Below are 25,783 nucleotides of genomic sequence, written 5' to 3'. Positions count from 1 at the left end.
TACAGCTTATATCTAAGCCTTAGTAACACACTCACAAGTGGTGGCCTGGGTAACAATGGAAGGCCTGGGCCTCAAAGCTGTGAAGTAAGACACCTTAAGATGGAGCTGATCATTTCAAGAGTCAAAAAGAACTATTAAGTCAGCTTTTATTACATCCTACTTTCAACTGGGTGGACATATTTAAGAGGACACAGACACATTTAACACAGATAATGATGTACAGCTACCCCATGAGTTACTGCAAAAGTAGTCTTGCCCCTCCTGTGTAAGACACATGCTCCTACATAACGGTGATACATTCAAAATGCATAAAGGCCCACCAAAATACATATGCAACTCATGGTACCTTTTATTAATCCAAAAGAAAAACATTAAATTTGGACAATACAAGGAAAAAATTAAATTACTTACCAATTGCAAACACATGAGGTGGCATTGTCCCAAGAGATTTTCCTTGATATGACTTTATTGCTTCTGAAGAATATATTTTAGGTATGTCAAAGTACGGGTTCACTGCAATCAGAATGTTGGCAACATATGTCTAAACAGAAAAAGCATAAACATAAAATTTTCCAATTACTATTTTCATTTAAAACTAAGCAAGGCTCATAGGAGAAAGAAAACACAGCAAACAGACACCTTTTATTCTCTATATAAATTAGGACTTCCAAATCTGCATTTCAAGCCCTAAACACATACTCTACAGGGCCCATAGTTCTCTAATTCTTAATAAATATTTCCATCTTCTCATCCTATATGCATTCTCAAACTCAGCAGATCCAAAATTAAGATTATCTCTCTTGACTACTCTTTGCCTCAAAGAAAACACTCTTCTCCCATATGCTCCCTCTTGTCCCCTGGCTCACGGCATCACCACCAAGCCACCACAGACACTGAGACAGAGGCTGAGTCTCTGAGCCTCTATTTCAGTCAGCCTTCTTCGTTGACTCTACTTAAGAAATCTACTCTCCTACTTCTATTCCTACAGCTCGAATCCTGGTCATTTATATTCCTCACCTGGACTACTTTTTTACCCTGCTACTGAAGAGCTTAAAGAGCTCATAGGATCCTCTAGGCCAATTTCCATCACTGAAAGCCAAGGATTAATTTAGTGCTCTGGTGACCACTTGGTCCCAGATTTTTGCAAAACAACATACGTTAACCATTGCGCCTAAAATACTGAGAGGCTAAATGTTTAATGAGCAAGTTAAGTTTGCTTTTAAATTTGGAATTTAACTGTGGCTCTAAAAGACCAGAAAAATGCACCAAAAGGATTTATAAAATTCCTTGTGGGTAGAAAGAGAGTTGTGGTTTAGCAATTAGTTGTGGTTTACTGGCCAAACTAGGGCAGGCAGGACCATATTTTTCTCTTTCCTGCTTCTAGTTGTAGAAGAGAAATGATGTGGAAACCCTGAACTCTCAGACTACTAATCTAAAATTCAATGAATGCTCTCAAAGATGTTTACTGCAGTGGAGTAAAAAAATTTTAAATTCCAGGTAATAATCTTTCCATGGGAAACGAAAGTAAGAGATTTTAGTAACCAATGAAAATGTTAAATGTGAGTTAGCTATTGTTCTACTCAAATCTAAGGAAGAATTGTGATAATTCTGGCTGGTGAGAAATAGAAAAAAATCCAATTTAAACTCTTATTCCAAACTGCTTCCATTTCTTCCATATGTTTTAGTAATAATAACTATACTTACGTATTGCTGATTTTTAACAGTTTTATAACTAAAAGACATAATTGGCTAGGAAAAAACATACCAATCATGGCCTCAGACAACTTGAAAATACTGCTTTTCCATCCAAACAGAAGTTGATAATGCCAAACAACCGCTATCTAACAAGGTCATCTGCCCAATCACAATACGTATCTTAAGAAAGATCAAAAAAGCTAGGAATAACCCTAAAATACTCTAGAGTAATGAAGACATTATATATGACAAACAAAAACTTAAATTTCACAAATGGATAATTTTTTTTATCAATCACACAATTTAGAAAAGACTTGTAGGTCGACTAAATGTGAAAAAAAAGACAACTAATTTTCTTGAAAGTATAACTAATAAGCGTATAAATCTTCAGTTATTAATGGTCACAGTCAGCAATGTGCAATACCACTGCAACACAGGAAACTTAGTAAAAGACCAATAAAAATCCCATGAGTGTCAAGCTTTTGTATAAATATCCCAAATAAAAATAAAGTATCTCAATTCTTAAAAAGTATAATCATTCCTTGTAAAAGTAATAAAAACTTTCCAAATTTCTAGAAACAAATATTAAAACAATTAAAATTTGCTAAAATAAATATGATTGCTCTACCACCAAGTAATATAAGACATGTACAGAAAAAATAGTGACCATTTTTACTTGAAAGATGATGTTTCCTGGTTAAATACAAATCAACTTTTAATGACTTATTACCAGTTCAATTGTTTTAACAACTTTAAAAATTTGTATTATTTTGGTAACTAAAACAGCATTCAGCATACAACAGATTCTCAATATTAGTATGCTGATTGAGTAAGTTTTGCTTCTAAATATATTTCTAAGCAAAAATAGCTATATATCAACCTAAATATATTCTCTGTTTAGTTGATTTTGAAAACAATCAAAGAAGAAAGTGAAGACTAATATTGTATACAATTGAAAGATGGCAAGTAAACGCTCCTGAAAAAGACAAGACTAGTTCTGTTTCCCAGCTGTCACTATTTAGACAGATGGCAAAGACTAAAGGTAATTTAGTCAGAATTAAGTGAGTATAATTAGGCAAATTGATAGTGATATAAAAGATTAAGACTGCCATTTGATCTGGGAAGAGTCAAAGAAGCCATGCGTTTTCTTCTTTCAAAAATAATGGAGTCCCATCTTTGTAACAGGAAAACTACAGTGGGGTAATTTATCTCCAGCCAACAAAGGATTCTACAATGAGGTCATATTAAAATAAAACCTCATACATGCCCAATGAATAACTGTAACATCCTAGTTAGGTATCCATCTGAACAATGTGGTCTAAATTTAACTAACATTAAAAGCACTTTCTTTCATTTTTTAATATTCTGGTTTTTTTAAGGTAAGTTACCCAGGGTTTAATGAAATATTACAACTATTTAGGCTCTATGATCAGTGTTTTGGTGTTCTTGAGATTTCCTCAGGGACTGCTTTCTATTTTAATTTACATTTCTTTGTCATCAAAGTTTTTATTTCAATATATATATTCCTTATCTTTATAAGTTACCTTAACTTTTTGCAGAACAATGTGGAAAGTGAATTAACTAAACCTATCTACAGACATATGCCAAAAATAAGAAATCAAAATCCCAAATAGTGTTTTTTTCAAACAACCAAATTGGACATTTTTAAGTCAGAAAGATATTAGATGATGCTCTGAATTCATTATTTCATTCCACAAATATTCATTAAGTGCCTACTATGTACTATGCATGTTCTAAGCCCTGGAATTAAAGCAGTAAACTAGAAAAAAATCCTATCCTTATGGAGGTCACACTCTAGTCAACAGGCTCAGATCAAATAAGATTTCCTGTTAGAAAATTTCAAGTTTGACAAAATCAAACAGCAGCATGTAAAACAATTATCCCCACAAAAACCTAAATCATACGTAAAATACTTACATAAATTCTGTCTTTACTGTACCGAACTTTGATATTATGAAGAAGAGTGGCTTCATTTAAATACATTAGTGAACCTGAAACGTAAAATTTGTAAATCACTAAATATTTGAAGAAGAAAAGTAAAATAAAACAATACTATCTTAACCTGAATCACTCTGACCCGAGCTAAAATCCACCTGCTAGGTTAAATTTAATTCCATCTTTATAAAACGCTGGGACATGTAAAACCCCAGGGGCCAATTTAAAATATACCCAGGTTACATATGTGTTACAGTAGTATTTTTAAACAATGAATTTCCAAACAGGCGAGTACATCTAGTGAGTACCAGGTGACTACACATTAACGAAAGCTGGCGAAGAAGCTGAGTACGATTCAAGTGGAAGAAAGTGCTACTTCAGACAGCATCGATTTTAATACACTTTGAACACAGCAACGTGATTACACTAATCAAATCAGGTGCTCAGAATTTTACAGAAAAAACACAAAAGATAAAACTTTAGAATGAGAAGGGACTATCAGATCATTCAGTCAGTGCCTTACAACTGATAAAAAATAAGAGTCCCGGGAAAATTACATGTGTTAACCCAGGACATGCAGCTAATTAACAACACAATCAGGGTAGAAATCTTGTTTTTCTGAGATCTGCTCTACTAATACATCAGAGTATAATACTATATATGTGTATATATATAATTGTTAATGTGCATTATATTATACATAATAGTATCATAATATAATATACTCTTACTTATTCTATTTTCCCAGCCTAATACATACCCTCCCAGCCCTCCACTCCCTTGGGTTTCATTTCTCCATTTCTACCACATGCTGCAGTAGACAAAACCACTCTTTCTCCCCAACCACTTTGTTTCTATTATTAGCACTCTCTCTCCTCTCTAATCCATCCAGACGACTCAGCACATAGATCTATCTAAATTAGAACACTAATTAAACCTCTCTCCTCTTCAAAAAACTGAATCAGTGGGTCTCCACTAACTACCAAAATCCATATTCAAGTCTGACATTCAAGGCCCTTACTAAACTTGCATTCAACTGACCTTTTCATATAATTGTCCATAACTCCCTTCACTATGGTCGAACTTGCAGGCAGACTAAACTACTTATCAAACCCGAACATATTCGTGCGTTGGACTCTACCTCTATATATCTAGGTGCCAAAAATCTACCTATACTTTAAGGTCAGTTCCAAAACTATCTCACAGAGGATAATTCCCCATTCTCACAACTACCATCACCATTAGAACTACCTTCTTCTTTGTACTTTCTTTATGGTGCTTACCACAGACCAATCCCGTCAAACAAGAGTCTCTTGCAATCTCTCTCAAAAAAGACCACCTATGCCCCTATAGTCATATAACGCAGCCAGTTCACTTTCTAAGCACACATGTCACTCTATCTCTCTCTCTCTCTCTCTTTTTTCTTTTCTTTAAGAGAGAGAGAGACAGAAGGGACAGGAGGGGCAGAGGGAGAGGAAGAAAGAGAATCCCAAGCAGGCACAATGCCCATCATGGAGCCCCACATGGGGTTCGATCTCATAACCATAAGATCATGGCCTGAGCTGAAATCAAGAGTCAGATGCTTAACCCACTGAGCCACCCAGGCGCCCACCTCACTGTTTTCTAATGCCACTTATGGCAGAACAAAACAAGAAGTTAGTGAGTGAAGCCTCCTAACAGTTGAATGGCAGCTTTCCCTTGAACTGAGAAAGATCTGGAGAAGGTAGGCAGCAGAGGTATATCTAGTTCGGCTTCTGGTCACCAACCTTTCTTACCTCTGCACTTCTTCCACCTTCGTCCCCCAGGAGCCTGATCTACATGTCACCTTTTCTTATCCTAAGCACAATGCTAACCCACTCCCCCTTCTCTCACCTTGCTCTGAACTACCATCCTAAAATACCATTTACCTTTCCATGTCTTAATGAAATGAAATACTTTGAGTAGTACTATTTAAGAGGAAGACCCTTGTGTCCATTGGCAGATATTTCACCACTTAGGGATTCATTAATTTCATTAACAGATATTCCTGATAAGGCTGGGGGTGTGTGTGGAAGGAAGTAAAGAAATGAGAGCAAGTCATCATTCACATGTCAGTATGGGTTTAAATTATTAGCTTTTTCAGGGGAACATATTGTGGGATTAGGAATTCTAACTTAAAGGAAGCAGAGAGAGTATCATACAACCTTGTTTTAAAATACTAATATAAGAAATGGATTAAAAATAATTCAAAATCATATATTATGTTTAGCTACATGTGGATATGTAAATAAGAAAAACATTATTTTAATATATGAAAAGGATTAATTCATAGTTCTGAATGTTCCAACAAGTTTTAACAGGAAAGAATCATTTCTCTGATTTTAAATACTGTAGAATCTCATTCTTTTATTTCTTTCCTTTTTTTTTTTTTTTTCTGGNAACAAGTTTTAACAGGAAAGAATCATTTCTCTGATTTTAAATACTGTAGAATCTCATTCTTTTATTTCTTTCTTTCTTTTTTTCTGGTTCTGATTGCTGTTCAGAAAAATACTATCCCATGAGACACATTCTCCAGCAATTTTGGAAAGGAACTCCATTTTTTTTTTCTCAATCTCCTACACCTAATAATAACAGCTACCATTTGAGAGACTGTTAGAGGTCAGGCACTGCACCAAGCATTTTAAATATATCATCTCTAAACATGCAACATACACATTATTACTCCCATTTGACAGATGAGAAGCTCAAAGAGGAGAGAGAAATTGAACACAGGCACAAAGCTTCGTAACAGCATAGTCAGAATCTGAAAGTCCCTGGTTCTCCTATTACTCTACTATTCCACATTGTCCCATCCACATATGGGGACTTCACAGGCTTACTAATATGAACTCCAGAGAAAAATCAACAAGGACAAAATACATTTCTTTCTCTTATCTTTTTTCTTTTTCTTTTTTTCTTTTTTTTTTTTTTTAAGATTTTAAGTAATCTCGGGGCGGCTGGGTGACTCCGTCGTTAAGTGTCTGCCTTCGGCTCAGGTCATGATCCCAGCGTTCTGGGATCAAGCCCCGCATTGGGCTCCTTGCTCAGCTGGAAGCCTGCTTCTCCTTCTCCCACTCCCCCTGCTTGTGTTCCCTCTCTTGCTGTCTCTCACTCCGTCAAATAAATAAAATCTTAATAAAAAAAAAAAAAAAGATTTTAAGTAATCTCTACACCCAATGTAGGGCTTGAACCCACAACCCCGAGATCAAGAAATGCATGTTCTACCAACTGAACCAGCCAGCAGTCCCTTTTTTCTTTACATGGAGAGTTTTTAACGTCAGACACCATTAATGATATCCTAGCAACTGGACATGATTCTTAAACATTGCTAAATAGGGGCACGTGGGTGGCTCAGTTGGTTAAGCGTCCAACTCTTGATTTCATCTCAGGTCATGATCTCAGGGTCATGAGATTGAACCCCACTTGGAGCCCCATGTTGGGCTTCATGCTCAGCGGGGAGTCAGCTCTCTCCCTCTCTTTCCCTTTGTCCCTCCCCCAGCTTGTACGCTCTTTCTCTAAAATAAATATATCTTTTAAAAAAATACTGCCAAATAAAAAATGAAACTGCTTAATCTTGAAAATATAAGAATAAACATGGCCTGGTCACCAAATATAAGATAAAATACAATGTTCTAAAATCAATTTTTCAATTAGTGCTTATACTTTTTTAAAATGTTTGTTTCCTTTCAATAGTGACATTAAATGGGTCCTCTTGACTCAACTTCCAAGTTATTGAACCACATATACTACCATAAAAACTATCTGATTCCAGAGGAGCTTCGAAATAACTCCTTCAACACTGTTAACAAGATATTTTTCATTCAGGCTTCATAGTAAATTATTACCATTTCCCACATTTACACAACTGAGATAACACTAAAAGGACATTCAAGACTCTTTCACCAAAGTGCAAATGTGAGACAATAATGAATTCAGGGCTTTTGAGCTCCTCCATTCACATGAACCCTCATATCAAAAGGCTACATTTCTTCTGAACCAGTATAGTATGCCAAGTAATATCATCACTAATTTATTTTTTGGAAGGATAGCTTCCTTTTCTGTGCTGAGAACTACTTCTTAACCCAATACTTACAATTATCTTCCACATCTTTTTTGCTGTCTTCTTCTGCAGGGAACACTTGGTTTATGAGAGCCAAAAATGTCTAACAAACAAAACAGGAGCTCATTAAACTAGAAGCTTATAAATAGTAAGAAAAATAAAGGGCCTTAATTGGTAGCATACCTTGTAATAATGGCAACAGTATGCTCTTCATTAAAATGTAATACAAGACCCTTCTATTTAATAAGTCACCAACCCAAAAAGAGGATAACTTTACTCAAATATTATCCACTTTACCATGAACATGAAATCAATAATGGAAGTAAAAAACATCCTATGCTCTAATGCCTAGAATGGGACAAAACAAGAAGTATGTTAATACTACATTTACATGGTATGTACTTAAACAACTTTTTAAAAAAATTTTCATGTTTGTATACAAAGCAATTTTATTGTTTAAAAAAAGTAACATTCAGTTAGATATACCAACAGAACAGACTATTATTTAATTAATGCTACTGTTTGAGTAAAACATATTAAACCCAAATTCCTGTATAAAATGTATCAGAAATATAAACAGTATCCAAAACTATTTGGTCCACAAAATTACAGCTATCCATGAATAAGTCTGTATTTATTATACCACTTAAGTGCTATGGTAGAAACTAGAATTAAGATAGTATCTTGCAAGAGAGAATAAATGATCTCAAATTATATCTAAAGAGTATTAAATTTTATTCATGTCATTCTAACAGTTATCTGCAAACATACACTTCTCAAACAATTACAATTACTCTTGTGGTTGAAGTTTCCACCCACACCAAATAAAACTCTACAGAAAAATGTTCAATTATTTTAAAATAATATTTATAGGTCTACATATGTTCATACATGCAAAAGTATAAGACAAGACTACTGCTATAGTTTAGAGAGTAAAATCCAGGCCACTGATACTACCTTAATTCAAAGTCACACCCAAATTAGAAAACTGTTATGCCTAAAAACTCTGGAAGTTACTTACTTGGAACAGAGCACACATGTTCTTAATGTTATAAATGTGCAAATGTTTACAAGATAGATCACAAAATCGAAACTGATCCATAACGTACATTAAGTATATTAATGGCAATATAAAGCAATCTACAATTTATAACAATCATTCTATAGGAAAATGCATTCGAAAGTAACTGCTCATGTCACAGACATTAGCCTTCTTTCACAGCTGTGGCAAAGGGGGTAAGGACTCCCCAGACCCCAGGTTTTGGTTCTATCTTGTTAGGAGACACATCAAATATAAGAGGCTCCAGAAAGTGGGGCAGCAGTGGAGGACAACAAATCCTAAAATGGGAAGGTTAAGAACAGGGGTCAAAGACCAGTAACGAATCCTAAAAGACAGTTTCTCTCCTTCCTTCATCCCCCAATTATTACCAGCCCTCATCTTCTTCTCCCCTTTACTGCCTATTCAGTGAGAAAGAAAATTTGTTTTATTAAAGCAATTGTTTTGTTTTTAGAGGGAGGATGCATTTTCTTCTATCAAGGGAAGATCACATAACAAAGCACACATTGATCACCAGCAGTAAACATCCACCCCACGTCAGACACAGTACATCAAGCTCCAAAGACAAAACGGACAAATAAAGTCTACGCATTTGAGAAGATTACAGCCTAGTAGGGAGGGAGAGAGAAATGTAAACAAATATCTCTGATAGAATATTACAGGCAGCTAAGATTTTTAGCACTCCTCCAAAGAAGAAAGAATCTACAGTAAATTTACTGCATGGGAGGAGGAGGGAGAGACTGGGTATCCGTGGAAAAATTTCATTAGGGAGGTGACCTCGGTCTTAAGAGATAAATAATATTTGTTAAGCAAAACGCTATGGAGAGTGACAAAAGGAGCACTGTAAGCAGGACACAAAGCACCCAAAGACACCTGGTTCATGGTGAGGGCATAATAAATACAGGAGAGGAAAGATGGAAGAAAGGAGAAACAGACACACAAGAATAAGCATATGGCAAGAGTATGAGGAGGAGACTGTTGATTGATAAAAGATAAGCACAGCAAAGTAGAAAGAAAAAGAAAATGGGGACCCTTAATGTGCCATATATTTAGGGCTTTAGCCTGAAGTCCAGTCTACTGCAAATATGGAATATTAAATTAATTTAGAGGTTCAAAAAGGCATTTTTAACAGCACAGAAGGTATCAGAAAATATCAGAATGCATCACATGTGATAAGGATGTTTCATTTATGAATATGCATACACATACTTGTTGACATATATAATCTATTTCTTATAAATATATACACACGCACAATACACATATCAAATGCAATGTAAAATCCATTTCTTACTACTGGTCACAATCAAAAAATTTTTAAAGCCATTACAATCATCAAAGACATGTTCCCCACCAGAGCTAATAATTCCTTCTTCCATGCTTCTACTATATCAGCAAACAGATCTACTTGACTTGTCCATCACTTTATGCACGTAATTCCTTAATATTTAAAAAATGATGATCACTCGACCATGCATGAATTACCTAAGCAAAAGAATGCTACTCTTATGGATTCTTTCAACTATATGGTTATTACGACATGTTGTAATTTATTAAGACCCTGATCAGAGAGTAGGAGGAAAAATTAAAATTAGAAGCAATCCCTGAGAATATGTTAACTTCCAAAAAATTTTTCTGGAAAGAAGCTTCTTAGTTTCTAGAATTACCTATGGATCCATAAAGTTTTCATAACTCCACAGTTTAAGTTTGAAGTGTTTTTATTGCTTCTATGTATGTACGGATTAATACTAATAAGGCAAAGGTGAAAGCACACAAAATATTTAAAATAGGGAAAAACATATACTCATAAATCAAGTTTCCTCTGTGCCTGAATTATTTTGTCACCTGTGGCTATAACAAAATGTATACAACAGAATATACCTAGGAAATAATACTTTTCATTTCATTGCAGCCTTCTGATTTATTGTGCTTATAAAATATGTTACACAAAAATGAAAAAAGACTTTGAAGAATACTGAAAGGCTCACTAAATTTCTATAACCCTAAATATGCTACTTTGACATACTGATTATTTTGAATTAAATGCTCTTGAGAAACAGCAGGTGCAAGAAAACCATTCTCACTCTTCTTTTTACCCCTGAAATCAGGAGATAAAATTCCTATGTGGAAAGTGCCCTCCCTATACCAGGAAGAAAGACGACATTCTTATCACCAGAGAAGGGGAATCAAGGCCAAGAGAAATCTATACAGACTCTATCATAACTCTTAACCTTCTTACCTTCCTAATTACTTCACTACAATGTACTGCCCCTAACCCGAACCCCTTTGTCTTATCAATTCTTCACAAATTGATTATTTCTTTGTCAAAAAAGTATAAAAGCTTTCTGCTCTGGTCATTTCTTTGGATCTTCATTCTCTTGGGAAGGTTACCATATACACATAAAAATGTAATAAAAATGGTATGCTTTTCTACTATGAATCTGTCTTAATATCAGTTTTATTCTTAGGTCCAGCCAGAGACCTGAAAGAGTAAAGGAAAATTTTCTCTCCCCTACAGCTTCAAATATATGAAAATAACTGAGATTATTTCTTAACTTTGTCATTCTTTGAACATGTAACAGCATTGTAAGTACAAATAGGTACTTGTCAATAAGATGAAAAACTAGGAACACTTTGTGTTTTCTTTCCTGAGAGTATCTTTAATTGGTCTCCTCTAACACAGCACATTATATATTATGCATTTAGGTTCCTGGGTTGTTTACAGTAACAGAATAGTTTTCTCTGTGAAAAGACCTCATGAGAGATCCACCTTGTTTTTCTAAGGTTCCCAGAAGGATGGCAGTCATATGGCATTAGTTAACCATGTATCAGTAGAATATAAATTATTCACAAACAGTCTCGAGTCTAAAAGTAAAGAAATGACATCAACAAATTTAATTTAGTCAGAAGATCTGTTTAACAGGAGTATTTATTAAACTGAAAATTGTGAATATCTCCCACAAAAACAGAACTCAGAGTCCCCATGAAGACTCAGAGAGACTCCAGATCACATTTTCCCCAAACTCCCATTTTGTAATACCGTCTAGTCTAAGATTAAAAAGAAACAGATGCCATGTGTACAAAATTAAAGTATGCTTTTATATTTTAAAAACTATCATTATAACAAAAAAACTATCATTATAATGAAAATATTAATAATAATAGATGGGTTTGTTAGACTCAAGTATCTTAAAAAAAGACTTAACTATCTTTAACAGAAATATATTTACTCCAATCCCATGCTAATAAATTTAAGTAAATAAAAAGCTTAAAAAAATCATCTAGATGCTAAAGCAAACAGCAAAATTTGATAAAATAATCCCATTCACTTTTCATATTTTTGTTTTATAACATGTTGACTACATCACAGATATATTAGCTTTAGCAATATACTATAAAAATGTTATTGTTCATATTTTATCATATAGCTATTTCTTAAGAGATAATAAAAGGCTCACTAGATTTCTATCTGATTTTATGACACGACACCACTTTTTCCCTAGGATATATACTTAAACAATAAATTTAATAACCCATTAGAAAACTAAGATTCACTTACCAGAAAATTGCTTTCCCTTATACTGTGCTAGAAATATCTATTTCATTAAGAAGGGAAACATCTGTAGAAAAAAAATCAAATTTTGAAATCTCAGCTGAGAAACTCACCTTGCCTTTTTGGTTCAAGGGTTCGATTGTTAAGCTGTCAGGGCCAATATCTACAATATTGCCCATTTGAAATCCATCTGTAGGGTGTGGCGCCCAAACGGGCTTTCCATCCTCCATTTTTGAAGGGAGTGTCCACTATCTCCTGTTTAAAAGGAACAAATAAAACAACATGAATAACTTTGGAAATAAAAAATAAATAACATATCTGTTTAGAAAGCTAACATGTAAGTTGTAATTCATAGAAACACACATCTGCCCCTGCCACAGGAAATCCTCACCCCTTCTTCTTGCTACACCCCGACCCCTTTTATCCACCTTTAGATGAGGACCAAGCAGAGACTACCCCCTCAGGTAACACCTGCTCTGCTATTGCCGTCCTTCAACTGTGACTGCAGTGGAGTACTACACTTCGAGCAGCACAGGAACTGGGAGAGATGGTCACAGTGTCTACTTATTGCCCCACTGCAGCTGATAACAACACTTCCTTTTATTAGCTAAAGTATTCTGAATCACACAATAAATTAAACAGTTGTCCTAGGAATAGATGTTATTGTGTGGAGTTAACTAAGAGTTTAACAAAAGTCATCTTAAACCTGAAGGGATAAAAATGAGACATGTGAAAGACTATCTTCCCTGAGAAACTTACCCTCCCAATCTGAGACTACAGGATGCTTCACCCGTGTGGCTCCCTGCATGTATCCTCACAGAACCATTCAGCATACTGTCTTTTTTTAATTTTTTTACTGAAGTAAAACTTATACACAATGAAATGTACAAATCCTATGTATACAACTTGGTGAGTTTCGACAAATACACATACCCATTTAACAAACACCACAATCAATATATAGAACATTTCCATCATCCCCTGGAAGTCCCCAAAATTGTTATGGTCAATCCCTATCTTTCATAGGGGTCCAATGCTCTGGTTTGTCTCATCATAGATTAGTTTTTGTCTTTTCTTGAACTTCATATTAATAAAATCTTATCGCTTTTATGTGTGGCTTCTTTCACTCAACAAAATGTTTTTGATATTCAACCATGTTGTCGTATATATGAGCCCACTGACCAATTATACCACAATTGTTTACCTACTGTCCTACTGATGGACACTGAGATTGTTTCCAGTTTTTGCCTATTGTGAATTCTAATTTTTCAAGTGTTCTTATAAAGCTTCTTTCATGCTTAGCATTGTCATATCTAACATTTATAATTCATCTCAAAGGGTTCATGACTTGTAAAATATTTAATTTTAATGAGCTTGGATTCTATGAGACTAATGTGTAATAGTGAATTGGCTAGTGAGTGATGCTGCATGTTCTAGTTTCAGCATCTCAATGGAACTTATTTTTCATTACTTATCTATACTTAAAGAAGAGGTGATGCACATACCATAAACTCTCCTCTTTTGTGGCATTTGCAAATGGGGGATTTCCCTTGTGGCAGCTCTCAGGTCTATTCTCTCATGAAAGTGAAGGATGCGTAGTTTAGTTCAGTCAAAAAGCTGCTGACTACTGGCATGTCTGCAATGTGCTTGGTGGTTAATGTCTTTTATGCCATAACTACAATGGGATTTGCTTTCCCCAAGCACCAAATGCTGTTAGATTTATGTATAATTCCAAGTTAAGAATTAAATAACGATTCTCCATAGAAGTGAGTCAGTGACACTACTTCAAACTTACCAAACCTGTATCTACACACTTTACCTAAATAACTATGTGGTCCCTGCTTTAAGTACTATCTTTAGATGGGTGATGCCCAAATTTACCACTCTAACCGAGACCACAACTCAGTTGAGTTCCCAGATGTTCATGTGCCTACTGGACATCTTCTCCTGGGTACATCTAAAAGATGTAACATTGTTATGATTATGTCATTACTCTGTTCCACCACCCCAGCCTGTTCTTCCTTATATCAGTAAATGCACCAACAACACTCAATTCAAATCAAACATGGAGTCATCCTCAATTCTTCCAGCTCCCTGCAAATTCATATCACTCCCATAAACCTGTCAACTCTACCTCCAACAGGCATATCAGTTTCACCCACTTCCCTAATTGCCTCTGTCATCCTATTTAAAACCAACATGGCCTTTTACCAAGACTTCTGCAATTAACTTAAGCTGCCTATTGCTGCTACTCTTGCCAATCTGCATGGATCACCAGAAATCTTACTGAAAGGTAAATCTGATCATATCATCCCTATTCCATCAGGACATGAACTAGTCCTCTCTGTGTTCCCAAGGCCCAACACAGAGCAGGCAATTTAATAGTCACTGAGTGAATGAATGAATTGTGCACACAGTTTCGAAGAGTAAAAGGAGATGGTGAACTAAAAAGAGTTGAAAGGTCTTAAAAACCTAAGCTTGAAACTAAGCTCCACCACTGTCTGACTAGCTCTTAAGCAAGTTACTTAATCTCTCTGATCATTATCTTTATCCTTACCCATAAGTGATATCACTTACCTTACAGAATTGCTATGAGGATTAAGTGACATAAAATTGAGATCATCATTCTAATGGTACCCAACAGATACTAGTCATACTGCTCCCACTTATATTCCCCAATATCTGTTGTTTGAAGACACCAGTAAATTTTACAAAAATGGTCTTGTTATTCTTCTAAGTACAGAGGGAAATTACAGAATAGTCATGAAATATCATTTAGGAATAATTAAGTACCTGGAAAAAAAATCACAGCAAAGCAAAATCCTCAAAGTTGGAAAAAAACGGCCAATTCCCTTGAACTATTCAAACTGCTTTCCCATTCTGAACCATTTGCTGCAACTTCCCAGTTAAGACAACAGATTTAAAGGCACACATCTAGGGGCGCCTGGGTGGCACAGCGGTTAAGCGTCTGCCTTCAGCTCAGGGCGTGATCCCGGGCATTATGGGATCGAGCCCCACATCAGGCTCCTCCGCTATGAGCCTGCTTCTTCCTCTCCCACTCCCCCTGCTTGTGTTCCCTCTCTTGCTGGCTGTCTCTATCTCTGTCAAATAAATAAAATCTTTAAAAAAAATAAAATAAAATAAAATAAAATAAAATAAAATAAAGGCACACAACTAATGTTGCCCCTTCATCAAATCCCTAAATCTACAGTAAAGTGATTCTTTAAAGAGAAATCGGTCCACAAGGATGGAAAAAACAAAGAGGAGACAATAGCAACAGTATTTTGGAAGTTGGAAAGCAAATGGTTGGAGGCAATTGACTCAGCAAACCTGAGAGAGCTGAATCTCAAGTCTGGAAAAGGAAAAGATGGAAGACAACCCAAATTATACCACTGAATCTCAAAAGACATAACTATACTGCAAAGACACTTCTAGAACCAAGAGTGAAAAGACAGGGTGTAACATAAGAAAGACCAGGTGAAAGTAGTTTAAGAAAGAGATTTCCTAATACCACCAACATGCACATACTCCACATTGCTAGGCAAATACATTCGCACTCCCGTCACTACCCCAAGAGAAGCTTCAAGATTATTCTCTGGAAAAGACATTCTCTGGAATGAGAAGTGCCAGAACAATTAAGAGTGAGTGAGTGAGTGAGTGTGTGTGTGTATGTGTGTGTGTGTGTGTGTGTGTATACACATATATATATAAATTGCCACATGCTGAAAAAAACTCTCCTTGACCAAACTTTAATTAGGCTCCTCTCAGCCTGCTTCTTGATGAGGTCGTGCCACTAGGCTTTCCAAGTTTGTCCTATCCTTGTTGGGTCTACATCAGACAATTTTAGCAAGACTCCAGACAAGCCAATTTGGAGAAATTCCCTCTTCCTTGATATCTGCTCAAGTTTTTCATTCCCTAACTTTGATGTATAAATCCCCGAACTGCCTTCAAGAATATCCCATTCTTGTTATTTTCTCTCATTTATTGTATCCACTGACCCCCTCACTCTGCTTATTGCCTATAATCCCCAGCTGTCTTTGCTGTATTCAAAACTGAGCCCCATCTCTCTCCTCTATTGTAATACCCTTTGTTACAGATTGCTATGGACTTAATTTTGTTGCTCCCCCAACAGAATTCATATTTTTTAATATGTGAACACTAACTCCCAATATAACTATATTTGGAGATAGGGCTTTAGGAGGTAATTAGGTTAATGATATCCTAAGTGTGAGATCCTGATACAGGAGGACTAGTGGTCTTATGAAAAGAGGAAAAGAGATCTCAGATACCTCTTCCCCCCCATGTGATTATACAGCAAGATGGTGGCCATCTGAAAGCCAAAAAGAAGAGTCCTCACTATAACTCAACCAAGCTGGTACCCTGATCTCAGACTTCCAGCCCCCAGAACTGTGAGAAAATAAATTTCTGTTAAGACATCCAATCTATGGCACTTTGTTATGGCAGACCAAACAGACTAATACACTCCTACTGCAATAATCTTGAGTGGTCTTCCTTGTCATTTTAACAAGTGTCGAAATAATTTTCCTTTAATGACATAACAGCAGAAATGAAATATTCACTAGAAGGTATAAAAAATAGAGTTGAGGCAATTTTTCAGAAAGCCAAGAAAAAAGAGATAGAAAGTGGGGCGGGGGGGGAGAAAAAGATATGAAAATGAAGCAAATAAAAAGATTAAGCATCAAAATACCAGGAACAACAGACATCCTGCCCCCCTCAAAAAACAGAAGGCAGAAAACGAAAATGTCCAAAGAAACTGAAAAGTCTAGCCAAAATGCCCATTAAGTCCTCAATACAATAACTGGGAAGCACACACACACACACACACACACACACACACAGACACTAGGTCAAATACCAGAACACCAGAAATAAAGAAAAGATGCTACACACATCTAGAGAAATCAGAAGAAAAAAAAATGGGTCATATCCAAAGGATCATGAATCAAAATGACATCAGCAACACTGAAGCAGGAAGTCAAAAAACCAATGCCTACAAAATTCCAAAAGAAAATTATTTCTAACTTAGAGCCCTGTATTTAGGCAAACAAACAGCCCGAACTGGAGCAATATGACCCAAGAGACAGCCACGTTGAGCACTGTCATCACAGACATCCACTGACTTTGGACCCCATGAAGCTAGCTTAGATTCTTATCTGAACTTGTCTTATTCTAACTCTGTACTGATGATGTACTTGTGTTTGGAGAAACTGTGGACACTTCATATCCTCCCCTATTAAATTAAATATTATTTTCTACCTAGTGCATGGTTTATATTAGACTAAATCTCTTTTTCAATAAGGTTTCATTTAATTGTTCTCAGAATCCTAAATGCTTATAACAAATTATCCTTCAATAATGAAGTCCGATTTATTCATCCCACAAAAGAAAAAATTATTTTAGACATATTACTATTTGCTCCCAGAAAAACATTCAGAAAAAAACCCATGCAATCAACATTCACACTTACTAAAGCATGTTTGCTTGTGAAGAGTATTTAAAAAGACACTGTAAAGGAAATTTTAAAAAGACATCTCAATTCCCAGTGCTATTATACTAAAAAGCTTAAACACATTTTAAAGCCTGATTACATATACGTATCATTGGAGTTAGGTCAGCAAATGTGAAATTCTTGAAATTCCTTATGTTTTTCAGGAAAAGAACAGACATATTTTACAATCTGCCATCATCAACTAAAAATTATCTTGTTTTTAGGGGGCGCCTGGGTGGCATAGTCGTTAATAGTCTGCCTTTGGCTCAGGGCGTGATCCCGGCGTTCCAGGATCGAGTCCCGTATTGGGCTCCTCTGCTGGGAGCCTGCTTCTTCCTCTCACACTCCTCTGCTGTGTTCCCTCTCTCACTGGCTGTCTCTCTGTCACATAAATAAATAAAATCTTTAAAAAAAAAATTATCTGGTTTTTAGAACTTAATTGACAACTGATATTTTTTAAGTAAATACTATAGTAACCTGTAGAAGTACAGTTGACCCTTGAATAACATGGGTTTAAACTGCATGGGTCCGCTTGTGGATTTTTTTCAATAAATACACTGGAGGGGCGCCTGGGTGGCACAGCGGTTAAGAGTCTGCCTTCGGCTCAGGGCATGATCCCGGCATTTTGGGATCGAGCCCCACATCAGGCTCCTCCGCTATGAGCCTGCTTCTTCCTCTCCCACTCCCCCTGCTTGTGTTCCCTCTCTCGTTGGCTGTCTCTATCTCAGTCAAATAAATAAAATCTTAAAATAAATAAATAAATAAATAAATAAATACACTGGAAATTTTTTTGCAGATTTGTAACAATTTGAAAAAACTCACAAATAAACCACATAGCCTAGAAATGTTGAAAAATTTAAGAAAAAGATTATCATGAATTTATAAAATACAGATACGAGTCTAATAAAACATGTAGATATTACTCTATCATTTGATACCATAAAATATATCTAAATCTACTAAAAAAGTTAAAATTTATAAAAATTTACACAAACACGAACCATACATGACACCATTACAGTTGAGAGAACCATAAACAAACATGCAGTATTGAGTCACAACTGCGTAAAACTAACTAGCGCATACTGTGCACAACCACATCCTGCTGCTATTGCCGTGCTCAAGCGCTACAAGTTTCCGCCTAAAATACCACGTGACACTAATCATCTCCCAGGGAGCAGTTCATCTCTTCAGTATATTTTGTATTATGGTAGAAAGTGATCTCTTGCAGTTCTCCCTATCAGTAAAGTTTGGGGGGAGTCTAAAGTTACATGCAGATTTCCAACTGTTGGGGTGGGGGTCAGCACCCCTAACCCCCATGTTTTTCAAGGGTCAACTGTAATCTATNGCTACAAGTTTCCGCCTAAAATACCACGTGACACTAATCGTCTCCCAGGGAGCAGTTCATCTCTTCAGTATATTTTGTATTATGGTAGAAAGTGATCTCTTGCAGTTCTCCCTATCAGTAAAGTTTGGGGGGAGTCTAAAGTTACATGCAGATTTCCAACTGTTGGGGTGGGGGTCAGCACCCCTAACCCCCATGTTTTTCAAGGGTCAACTGTAATCTATAGAAGCACTAAGTAATCTACAGAAGGCAATCTGTAGGCTTTCAGAGGCATTATGCTAACTTTCACTTATTCCTTGTTTAAAGGTAAGAACCATAGCACCAGAAGGCTCCCCGGGGACCAGACGTATTAAAGGCTGCACTGACAAATAATACACATCCATATTCTTCCTTCTCAACAACTCCGTGATAATCGCAATATAACAACCCTCGACCACAAACAGAACGGGTAGGCCGATCCACAAAATATGAGCCATCACCTACTCCACTTTACCTTCAAAGATTACACTTCAAATATTATAGCTATGATTCGTAACAATGCCTTATATTTTACTGTCTAGGGTATTAGGAATTGAGTACTAGATAAAGGTAACTTAGAGTCGGGCTGAAAGAGCCAGAATAAGATATAAAAAGAAAGAAAGGAGCATTAAATAGAGTATGCAGAACCTTGTAAGCTTGCCTTCTACATAATTTATTCCATTAATTAATTACTTAGCCTCCTATTATGTATTACATACTGCTAAGTGCTAGGGATATAATGGTGAGCAAAAAGAGACATAATCTGGCCTTGTATAGCTTCTTTTTTTTTTTTTAAGATTTTATTTTTAAGTAATCCCTACACCCAAATGTGAGGCTTGAACTCACAACCTCGAGATCAAGAGTCGCATGCTGCACTGACTGAGCCGGCCAGGTATGCTGGCCTCACAGAGCTTTCTAATAGGAAAACAATCACCTGGAATAAGGCAGTTAATAAAACTGACAAAAATCCCTACCCTTCAGCATCTTACACTCTAGTTGGGGGTAAGAGGGTGGCAGAGATGTATCAAATTTGCCTTTCAAAAAGTCTACTCTTTCATCTGGCCAGGCACTGGCCTTGCTGATCAGAAGAATGTTATGTGCACCTTTGGCACGCGAGCTTTAAACTGGCAGCTACTCTCATCTGTATCAGTATATCCTGAAGGCTATTAGCTTCTCTGTCACGCAGATACTGTGAAAAAATAGGGCACCAGGTAACAGCTGGCTATGGTTGATGCATTCTGTGTGGACCTATCACAATCTTTCACTGAGCATTTCAGTTCCATAAGAACTTCTTTGTACAACAAAATTCTCCAAAATATTTCAGCAGGGTTCCCTCTAGTCACTAAATACCTTTGAAAAGGCATTCCTAGAAAACATTTCCAAGTTAATCTTGTTCTGCTAGTTGTACAAAGTACTGGAATTATGTAATTGCTGTAATCCTGGATAATGCATTCATTAAACATCGGTACTGAAATTTGCTATTATCTTGGTTTTATCAGCAATGACTATTCGTTAACAATGGGGAGAAAATACCTACCACAAAGTCTAAACTCATGACAAAGAAATAAAATAAGTGGAGCAGCCAGGAGCCTGCTTCTCCCTCTGCTGCTCCCCCTGCTTCTGCTCTCTCTTACTCTCTGCCAAATAAATTTAAAAAAATAAATAACCCTTTGAGGGAAAAGGATATAAGAACAAACATATTTTATGATACCACATTAAATCACCCCACTTTCCTGTTATTGTTAATTTTCCAAATGATATTGTTCTCTTTCATTGCACTTCTCTGATTAAAAACATTTTTAGGGGCACTGGAGTGGCACAGTCAAATAAACAAACAAATAAAAGAAATAAATAAAAATTAAAAATAAATTAATTAATTAAAATTAAATAAAATAAGAGGGGCGCCTGTGTGGCTCAGTTAGTTAAGCGGCTGCCTTTGGCTCAGGTCATGATCCCAGAGTCCTGGGATTGAGCCCCACATTGGGCTGCCCGCTCAGTGGGAGTCTGCTTCTCCCTCTCTCTCTGCCCCTCCACCACTTGTGTACTCTCTCAAAAAAATAAAATTTTTTAAAAAAATATTATAACTTAAAAAAATTAGAAACCATCTCAAGATAACAAGATCTAAAAACTACAATTCAATTAAGAAGTCCAATATGCACTCATTTGTTTTTTTAACAAATTTTATTGAGCCCCTATCACACGCCAGCCACTGTTTTAGCTTTAGATAGTGATAAGAAAATAAAAGCTCTAATGTTTCTCCGTAAACAACATTAAAAAAGACAAAGAAATGTTGGGGCACCTAGGCAGCTCAGTCGATTAAGCATCTGCCTTGAGCCCGGGTCATGATTCCAGGGTCCTGGGATCGAGCTCCACATCAAGCCCCACACTGGGCTCCTTGCTCAGCGGGGAACCTGCTTCTCCCTCTCCCTCTGCCTGCCACTCCCCCTGCCTGTGCGCGCACTCTCTCTGTCAAATAAACAAATGAAATATTAAAAAGAAAAAAAAAAGACAAGCAATGTCTAGGTCAGCTATGACACTCTTTCTGGTTTTAATAGTAGTAGTTACAACTGATCTTAGCCATGATCCTGATGTACAGTCATACTGTACTTCCAAATACAGCCTCAGAAAGTCCAGTGTATTGATTAATATTTAAAGCTAAGTCTATTACCATGCGATTCTTAGAAACAGACTTAGAACACCAAAGCTAACTTCACCTTAACTGGTACAGCTAAAATTAACATGCCAACAAAAAAAGAGGGTTAAGAAAATAAAAGCAAATATTTTATTGGTAAGTTCATTATATGCTTATTAAGCATTAAAAATATTTATAAAATGATTTGAAAACTGATACTCTCAGGGAAATTACTCCAAATGCATATAAGCTGAATTATGAAAGTTGGTTATATGACCTTCTTACCGATTTTCAGAAACAAAATCATTAACTATACTTCAGATATAAACTCCTACCTAATTTACAATCACAAAACAAGTTTGAAATAGACATAATTTAAATAATGTATGGAGATAAGATCTAACAATTACAAATATTTATGCCCCTAACATGGGAGCAGGCAATTATATAAACCAATTAATAACAAAATTAAAGAACCACATTGATAATAATACAATAATCACAGGGAACTTTAACACCCCACTCACTGCAATGGATAGATCATCTAAGCAGAAGATTAACAAAGAAAGAAGGGCTCTGAATGACACACTAGACCAGATGGACTTCACAGATATATTCAGAGCATTCCATCCTAAAGCAACAGAACACATATTCTTCTCGAGTGCACATGGAACATTGTCCAGAACAGATCACATACTGGGTCACAAATCAGGTCTCAACCAGTACCAAAAGACGGGGATCATTCACTGCATATTTTCAGACCACAATGCTTTAAAACTTAAAGTCGGGGCGCCTGGGTGGCTCAGTCGTTAAGTGTCTGCCTTTGGCTCAGGGTGTGATCCTGGCGTTCTGGGATCCAGCCCCACATCAGGCTCCTCCGCTATGAGCCTGCTTCTTCCTCTCCACCTCCCCCTGCTTGTGTTCCCTCTCTCGCTGGCTGTCTCTATCTCTATAAAATAAATAAATAAAATTTAAAAAAAAAAACAAAACTTAAAGTCAACCACAAGAAAAAATTTGGAAGGACCACAAATACACGGAAGTTAAACAGCATCTTACTAAAGAATGAATGGGTCAACCAGGAAATTAAAGAAGAATTTTTTTAAAAAATCATGGAATCAAATGAAAATGAAAACACTACTGTTCAAAACCTGTGGGATGCAGCAAAGGTGGTCCTAAGAGGGAAGTATAGAGCAATACAAGCCTTTATCAAGAAACAAGAAAGGTCTCAAATACACAACCTAACCTTACACCTAAAGAAGCTGGAGAAAGAACAGCAAACAAAGCCTAACCCCAGCAGGAGAGAATGAATAAAGATTAGAGTAGAAATCAATGAAATAGAAACCAAAAGGACAGAAGAACAGATCAATAAAACTAGGAGCTGGTTCTTTGAAAGAATTAATAAGATCGATAAACCCCTGGCCAGACTTAACCAAAAGAAAAGAAAAAGGACCTAAATAAATAAAATCATGAATGAAAGAAGAGAAATGACAGCCAACACCAAAGAAATACCAACAATTGTAAGAACATATTATGAGGAACCATATGCCAACAAATTAGGCAATCTGGAAGAAATGGATGCATTCTAGGAATGTATGAACTACCAAAACTGAAACAGAAAGAAACAGAAAACCTGAATGGACCCATAACCAGCAAGGAAATTGAAGCAGTAATAAAAAATCTCCCAACAAACAAGAGTCCAGGGCCAGATGGCTTCCTAGGGGAATGCCACCAAACATTTAAAGAAGAATTAATACCTATTCTTCTAAAGCTGTTTCAAAATACAGAAATGGAAGGAAAACTTCCAAACTCTTTCTATGAGGCCAGCATTACCTTGATCCCAAAACCAGACAAAGACCCCCACTACAAAGGAGAATTACAGACCAACATCCCTGATGAACATGGATGCAAAAATTCTCACCAAGACAGAATAGCCAATAGGATCCAATAGTACACTAAAAGGATTATTCACCATGACCAACTGGGATTTATTTCTGGGCTGCAAGGGTGGTTCAACATTCGCAAATTAAACAATGTGATATATGTTAATAAAACAAAGGACAAGAACCATATGATCCTCTCAACAGATGCAGAAAAAGCACTGGACAAGTACAGCATACTTTCTTGACTAAAACTCTTCACAGTGCAGGGATAGAGGGAACATACCTCAACATCATAAAAGCTATACAAAAAAAGCCCACAGTGAATATCATTCTCAATGGGGAAAAGCTGAGAGCTTCTCCCCTAAGGTCATGAACACGACAGGGATACTCACTGTCAAGACTGATGTTCAACATAGTACTAGAAGTCTTAACCTCAGCAATCAGACCACAAAAAGAAATTAAAGGCATCTGAATCAGCACAGAAGAAGTCAAACTCTCTGCAGATGACATGATACTCTATGTGGAAAACCCAAAAGACTCCACCCCAAAATTGCCAGAACTCATACAGGAATTCAGGAATGTGGCAGGATATAAAATCAATGCACAGAAATCAGTTACATTTCTATATACCAACAAGACAGAAAGAGAGAAATTAAGGAGTCAATCCCATTTACAATTGAACCAAAAACCATAAGATATCCAAGAATAAAAAGAGGCAAGAATCTGTACTCAGAAAACTACAGAACACTCATGAAAGAAACTGAGGAAGACACAAAGAAATGGAAAAACATTCCATGCTCATGGACCGGAAGAACAATTTTTTTTTTAAGATTTTTATTTATTTATTTGACAGAGACAGACAGCCAGCGAGACAGGGAACACAGGCAGGGGGAGTGGGAGAGGAAGAAGCAGACTCCCAGCAGAGGAGCCTGATGTGGGGCTCAATTCCAGAACTCCGGGATCACGCCCTGAGCAGAAGGCAGACGCTTAACGACTGAGCCACCCAGGCGCCCCTGGAAGAACAAATATTGTTCAAATGTCTTTGCTACCTAGAGCAATCTAAAAATGAACCATATCAAAGTACCATCAACTTTTTTCACAGAGCTGGAATAAATAATCCTAAAATTTGTATGGAACCAGAAAAGACCCTGAATAGCCAAAAGAGTGTTGAAAAAGAAAGCCAAAGCTGAAGATACCACAATTCCGGACTTGAAGCTCTATTACAAAGCTGTAATCATCAAGAAGTACAGTACTGGCACAAAAACAGACATACAGATCAATGGAACAGAACAGAGAACCCAGAAACGGATCCTCAACTCTATGGTCAACTAATCTTCGACAAAGCAAGAAAGAATATCCAATGGGAAAAAAGACAGTCTCTTCAACAAATGGTGTTGGGAAAACTGGACAGCCACATGCAGAAGAACGAAACTGAACCATTTCCTTGCACCATATACAAAAAGAGACTCAAAATGGATGAAAGACCTAAATGTGAGACAGGAATCCATCAAAATCCTAGAGGAGAACACAGGCAGCAACCTCTGTGATGTCAGCCACAACAACTTCTTGCTAGATACATCTCCAAAGGCAAGGGAACCAAAGGCAAAAATGAACTACTGGGAATTCATCAAAATAAAAAGCTTTTGCACAGCAAAGGAAACAGTCAACAACACCAAAAGACAACCAACAGAATGGGAGAAGATACTTGCAAAAGACATACCAGATAAAAAGCTAGTATCCAATATCTATAAAGAACTTATCAAACTCAACACCCAAAGAATAATCCAATGAAGAAATGCGCAGAAGACATGAACAGACATTTCTCCAAAGAAGACATACAGACACATGAAAAAAATGCTCAACATCACCTGGCATCAGGAAATACAAATCAGGGTGCCTGGATGGCTCAGTCAGTTAAGGGTCTGCCTTTTGCTCAGGTCACAATCCCAGGGTCCTAGGATCGAGCCCCACATCGGGCTCCCTGCTCACCAGGGAGTCCACTTCTCCCTCTGCTTCTCCACACCCCCGCCACTTGTGCGCACGCTCTCTCTCTCTCTCTC

General features: G+C 36.6%; 1 protein-coding gene across 1 annotated transcript in view; it reads right to left on the bottom strand.

The window, feature by feature from the left end:
• The window catches only part of MYO6 (myosin VI), a 156,052-nt gene that overhangs the window by 81,806 nt on the left and 48,463 nt on the right, over nt 1-25,783 (bottom strand). The window contains exons 2-5 of the mRNA XM_019804526.2: nt 12,453-12,594; nt 7,763-7,832; nt 3,634-3,707; nt 412-541 (exon numbers count right to left, since the gene is read on the bottom strand). Coding sequence (XP_019660085.1) covers nt 412-541; nt 3,634-3,707; nt 7,763-7,832; nt 12,453-12,569 — 391 coding nt within the window. The 5' untranslated portion in view covers nt 12,570-12,594. The remainder of the gene's footprint in view (nt 1-411; nt 542-3,633; nt 3,708-7,762; nt 7,833-12,452; nt 12,595-25,783) is intronic.

The sequence above is a fragment of the Ailuropoda melanoleuca genome, chromosome 19, assembly GCF_002007445.2.
Source record: "Ailuropoda melanoleuca isolate Jingjing chromosome 19, ASM200744v2, whole genome shotgun sequence".
NCBI lineage: Eukaryota > Metazoa > Chordata > Mammalia > Carnivora > Ursidae > Ailuropoda > Ailuropoda melanoleuca.
The sequence above is the reverse complement of the archived record's forward strand: the minus strand, read 5'-3'. Positions and strand labels throughout refer to the sequence as shown.